We start from the raw sequence: 6000 nt of genomic DNA on the forward strand, positions 1-6000 counted from the left end.
TATAACCTGTCAATACAGTTCTCCCCATCTGGAGGAATTATCAGCCTGCTGATAACATTGGGAATACCTGATGCACATTCCTCCACCAGTGGGAACCACAGGCAGCTCTTTCAGGGGGTCAGAATCAGGAAGATTTCCTGATTTCCAAGAGGACTTAGAAAGCTTATGCAGTGGCTTGGGGCACATGGACAACCTTGGTACCCCCAGGGCACACACACTGTCTATACCACCAGGCAAAACAGGCAGAGCCTCCATCCTGCACCAGCCCTGCAGAACTGGCACAGCATGGTCCTACCATCATTCACCTGCACTGAAAACTACACAGACATGTCAGCATGGCTGGACAGAACATGGGCTCTGCAGTTCACTGAGAGAGGGACTGGGTTTGGTCCTTCTGAAACATTAAAAAGTATAAATAGCTATGAAGTAACACAACCAAACGTCTTTGTAGATAAATTCTCCAAACTCTCTGAAAAGAGCAAACAAATGAGAACGGAGAATTAAAGAGGTCAGTCTCCAAAACAATCAGCAGAGTCTAATCCTGCAGAATGAAAACTGTTTAGAAGAGTTCAGAGAAGCTGAGGTGCCTGCAAAGGAATGGTCTGTGTTAACAACAGCAAAGAATTGTACATGTTCTATCTCTGACAGCTGGAATGCAAAGAGTTTATGGGACTGAAACAACATCAATAAAACGAGGAGCTGCCAGAGAGATGAGGGGGGAGAAATGTGGAGGCAATACCAGGGCAGGGAGGAGATGGCCCCCTGCAAATCTGGGACAAGTGGGGAGGAGAAAAGCAGGGATGGGATTGAGAAGTGCAAACCAGGCAGGGTAGAAGCACTGAGATGTTGTGCTGGAGGCCAAGGGGGAGGCCAATGAGTCATGAGAAGCAGCAATGAGAAGACATGGTCAGAACAATAGGGAAAATAATTTAAAAATCATTGAAGCTTTCCCTGAGGTCTGATCATTGGTGGAAATGCAGCAATCTTCCCTCAAACCACAGCTCCTGACCATCTGAGTGCTGCAGTTCCTAGCCTGGTTTTTCTCTCCATCTCCTACAAGCCTCTCTCTGCTCCAGCAGCCACCTCCCACCACCCAGGCAGCTCCCCATGTTCTCTGTCCCTCCTCATTCCCTCTCTGCCTTCCTCCACGACTTCAGCTCCTCCATTCCAACATCAGGAGACAACCCAGGAGGGACAGGGCTAAGGGACACTTGTGGGGCGTATAGCACAGTACAATTCAGTGTATAACGGGGAAATCTCTGCCTTAAAGAGAAAAAATAGCTCAGCCTAAACACCCATCTCCTAGGGGATCAATATTCTGCAAAGACTTGGTGTTACTGCCACAAAAGATTTGCTTTCCTGCCCACAAGAACCAAGCCTGAGCATGGAGTTACCACCTACATGGAGTGAAAGGCAGTGTCCAGAGAACAAAAAACTAGATTTTACCATAGGGGGAGTACTGCTCCAAGAGACATGACCTGACCCTTTTCCCCCCATTGCTTTTCGGCAGAGGGAGGGTTGTGTGAACTCCCACAGGCTCTGTTCAGACATTCCTTCTCACCGAGCTCTTGGGCAACTCACATCAAGGCTGTAAGGCTGCTTGAGGAGGAGGGAGGACAAGTGCTAAACTGAACTACCTTTTATTGCTAGAACACTCTTGGGCAAAGCATGTAGATAAACGAGGACATGAAAGAAAGCTCTGAAGAAAGGCTTTTATAAACACAGGCTCTATAAAATAAAAGGTAGAAAAAACTCTCCCTAAAGCAAGGGAAGGATGAATGCTCCAAGGAGAGCAGTAAGAGCCAGTGCAGCCACCCACAGCCACTTGCTTGTTGAAACAGTGACTGGAGAAGTCCCTGTCCCCTGTCACAGCTCACAAGGGTGAGGGCAAGGAGGAACCCTCAGGCTGTTTGTTAAAACGCTTAATGGGGCCAGCCACACTCACATCTCCCTCAAGCCAAATAATCTCCAGTGTCAGCAGAACCCATCCCTAAAATCCCTGCCCACGAAGGGCTGGAGCAGGCAGGGAGCAGCTGTTGACCTGGTTGCACAAGAACTCTTCCCTCCAGCACCATCTCAGGGGGCACTGGGAGCCAAGCAGGCTCAGCACTGGGAAAAATAAACAAAAGACCATCACAAAAAGAGACTGGAGAGGGGAAGAAATACTACAAAATTCAGATTGAGAAAATTCAATCGGAATCCAAAGTGTCCAGCTGAAACAGTCTCTTGCTCTCCGCAGTTGGCCTTCAAACAGGTACTTGCACAACGCTGCATTGCCAGTGAAAAGGGGAGTATCTTACACTGTCATGTCTTGGCAAAGCATTACACATACAAAGATCAGGCTCTCTGGGCTTACTGTGTCAATATTTTCAAGACCTGAATTGCCAAAGGGGTTCACTGACTTTTCAGAACCTGACTTTTACACTAAATGCAAGAAGGCACAAAGCTGAAGGTTTTGTGGCTTGGTTTCCTCCCTACCCCCAAACATGAGAATGAAAGTGCATCAAAGAGCAGTAAAAGATATCATTACAAAGCCACGTGCTTGAAAATACTGAGAAAATACTGCTGTATTTCGCACTGTGAACACAGCTTGCTCTCAGAGGTCCCAAGCATTCACATTTTCAAATGAAAGCATCAGCAGCACTGAAATTAGAGGTTAAGAAGGCTAAGATATCTCACGCTCATAACCCAGAGTCACTGACTCCTCTCAAAGCACTAACCCACAAAATTTCTTCGAATGCATTAAAGAAAAATTCTCAGCTGCCACCAAGTCTTAGCTCCTCAAATTCTGGTCTGACATTCACATGTGCTTCAGCATTTCTGTATCACTTCAACAGTGGCAGAAGTGAAAGGTGTGAGATAAAACATAGCAAGCAGCCTGTTGGAAGCACTGGGAGTGTTCCAAAACCGAGACAGGGGGTCAGGAGTGGAGTGAAGGAGGCAGACACAAGATATGTTCCTAATCAGCAGCATCATGCTCGAAATCACATAAGGCTGGTTTCCCTCCTGCCTACAGCCAGCAGCAAGTGTATGGATCTGGTCTGAGAGAATGTATTAAGAGACCTATAGAAAGAAAGGGTCCAAAGGATTTATAAATAATCTCTGTATTCACCTTTGCTACAGAAAAAACAAGTAATTCACCCTTCACCTCTTCCTACAAAGCATCTGGTGCTGCTGGTGATAAAACAAGACCAGTGGTCTGATATTACACCAGCTCTCATTTCCCTGACTCAGCCAAAGGAGAGCAAATAAAATTCTGCTTGCTCTTGGGTGTCAGCACAGACTGTAAACCACAACTTTTGGAGAGCACATGCCAAGCGCAAGAGAGCCTGCAAATGAGCCAGCTTCATCCACAGGCTGCTCCTGCAAAACTTTGGAACCCTTGAGTTCAGCAGTACAGCTCAACAGAGAGACATCAGAGATATGGGGAAAATGCATCCTCCTCCTCTTTCCTGTAAAAGGCAGGAGAGCAGCCAAATCCCAGCAATCCCAGAGCTCTCCTGCTTGATGGGAGGAAGCAGAAATTACCAGATTGAAGGAAGCACTCTGGACCAATCCTAGGAGCTGTTTGTATTCTTCTCTGAGGAGCCCAATTGACAGCCTGGAGTTGTTGACATATGATAACCAGCTCTGTTTTCACCTTCAACTCTTTACTAGTCTCTACAGAAATTATCAAAAGAGATGAGAGAGAAAACAAGGACCTCCTGTCCCCTTTGCAGTGTGAAGGACACTGACCTGCCCTGTGGTACCATCACCTCTGCACCTGCAGGAAATACCCTGCCTTCCTAGAGTTTGGGAACTGTCCCAAATACAGAGTTCATACTTGGGGAAGTTCACAGGCTCTGCCAGTTCCTTTGCTCATGGGCATCTACCAGGAGGAGCTTTTCTCCTAAAGCAAGAGCTTTTGGGTCTTTTCTGTAATATGACTGCAATTAAAGGGTGGTAAAAATTAACTCCACTATGTCCTCTTTTCTGCTTTAATCAGTTGATTAAAGAATTGACCAGATACTTACTACTTTCATCATTATTATTATTATTATTATTAATAATAATAATAATGATAATAATAATAATGTTGTTGTTGTTTAAGGAGAGACCAAGTTCACAGGGTTTCAGACTCCTCCTGCAGCAACTTTCTGGTTTTGCTTTCCACTGTACCTCTCTGCCCTCTGCACTCTCCCTGCCAAAAGGATAAACAAGCCTAGGAGCAGAATTTAATAAACATTTTTTATAACATTACTAGAGTTTAATCTCTAAATACGTGCTCTCTTTCTCCAAGGACTTTGTGTTCCTGTTCCTCAGTTTCAGTTCTGGGCTGGTGTGAGCTGCAGTGAACTCTGTCACACTTCCCTTCTGATCCTATTAAGAACAGGTTCTGAGAAGGCAATCTTCACACATATATGATGAAGTGGCTTCAACCACCTCACTCCTAATGTCAAACAGCTGAAAAAAAACACCTAAACCCTGTCTGTGGGGAAAAAAACCAAAAACAATGTCCGACTTGGTTCTTGGAATTGCTCACTGGAAGCCATTTATCCCAGTGATTATTACTCTGAATATCAGCTAATACTTCAGAGCCTTTCCCGGAGCCAAGCACTTCCCGTTGCTGTTTTTTCACATGAACTTGCTCCAAGAGGCAGCACTGAAGAAAAACAAGACAAAGAACTGGCCTGGCTTCCCAAGCCCCAGAGCTTCTTGGTGTCCTGGACCTGCCGCATCACCCAGCACGCAGGAGGCTGCGGGACCACAGCGGGACAGGGAAAAATCAGAGCACTGAAGCCATTTGAAACACTTCACATTGCTGCAATGTGAGGTGAGCCCTGCCCAGGGAAGCAAAGATTTAGTTTCAGATAAACATTGTTAAAGTGAGAGGTGTGGCTTTAAACCCTTCAAGAGGGAATTCCAACCTCTGCCTCAGGGGATGTGCTCTGTGGAAGAAATTCCACCCCAGACCCCTCGTGGGGCGTCAGCCCAGGGAATTCTGATTTGGTTTGAGCCCCTGGGGTTTCTCCTTTGTTGTGTTCCCAGTGGTCCCTGACCTTGAACTCCTGGTTCTGTCCCTGCCTCTGTTCGGGGCTCTCTGTCCCTGGATCTGAGTTTGTTCCTGTGCTGAATAAATGTTTCCTGAGGAGTCTCGTTGGTGTCCCATGCCGGTTCCTGGTATCTGTAGCTTCTCCGGACATGATCCTGCAGCTCCGGAACGCAGCACTGCAATCCGGATGGAACTGCTGCACAAAGTTCAACCCTTGCTATGCATTCACTCCCGTTCGCCTGCTGTGCAAGGTTCATCCCTGGCCCTCTCCCAAGCTGGGGCTAAGCAGATCCAGGGGGTACAGCCTGCCTTCTGCCACTTTGGAGGGGTGTTAGGGGGAGCCAAGGGTTACACACTGACGTGAATATGCCCTCCGTGCAAGCAGCTACTGGCCTAGCTGGACACTCACAGCGCTCCGCAGCTGCCCTACAGCCCGTCCCCCATCACACATGGTTCTCCATCCTCTGCAGCCTCTGTGCCCTGCAGCTCCCCAACCCCAGAGCCCTCTGCCCCCTACAGCCCCCTGTCCCCGATAATTCCTATCCCTTATAGCCCCCAGTCCCCTACAGCTACCCATCCCCTATAGCCCCACAGCCCTGCACCCCCTACAGCCCGCACCTCCGGTTCCCCAGCGCATCCCTACCTGCCCGGCGGGGCTCCCCGCCGCTCTCCCGCCCGCCGCAGGAGCTGAAGCCCGTGGCGGGGCAGTGCAGCCAGGCGGGCCGTGGCCATTCCTTCACCAGCAGCAGCAGCAGCAGCAGCCGAACACCCGGCGGGACTCGGCTCGGGCCGTTCTGTCCCGTCCCGTTCTGTCCCGTTCCGCGGCTCGGCCGTCGGGGGCGCTGCGCTCCCTGGCACGCCCAGCCCCGCTCCGCCCCGGCTCCCCGCGGCCCCGGGACCCTCCGCACCGGGCGGAACGGAACCGAGAAACAGAGAAACAACAGAGAAACAGAGAAAGCGCCCGCCCT

At 49.1% G+C, this 6000-nt stretch overlaps 1 protein-coding gene across 2 annotated transcripts in view; it reads right to left on the bottom strand.

Annotated features, from left to right (window-relative positions):
* Positions 1 to 6000, bottom strand: part of ACSF2 (acyl-CoA synthetase family member 2) — a 36077-nt gene extending 30077 nt beyond the window's left edge. For both annotated transcript variants that reach the window (XM_005526730.3, XM_088065474.1), the window contains exon 1: positions 5676 to 6000. In XM_005526730.3, coding sequence (XP_005526787.2) covers positions 5676 to 5764 — 89 coding nt within the window. In that variant the 5' untranslated portion in view covers positions 5765 to 6000. The remainder of the gene's footprint in view (positions 1 to 5675) is intronic.

Source organism: Pseudopodoces humilis, chromosome 21, assembly GCF_049639895.1.
Source record: "Pseudopodoces humilis isolate 2021_Gansu_Grassland_sample_001 chromosome 21, ASM4963989v1, whole genome shotgun sequence".
Classification (NCBI taxonomy): Eukaryota; Metazoa; Chordata; class Aves; order Passeriformes; family Paridae; genus Pseudopodoces; species Pseudopodoces humilis.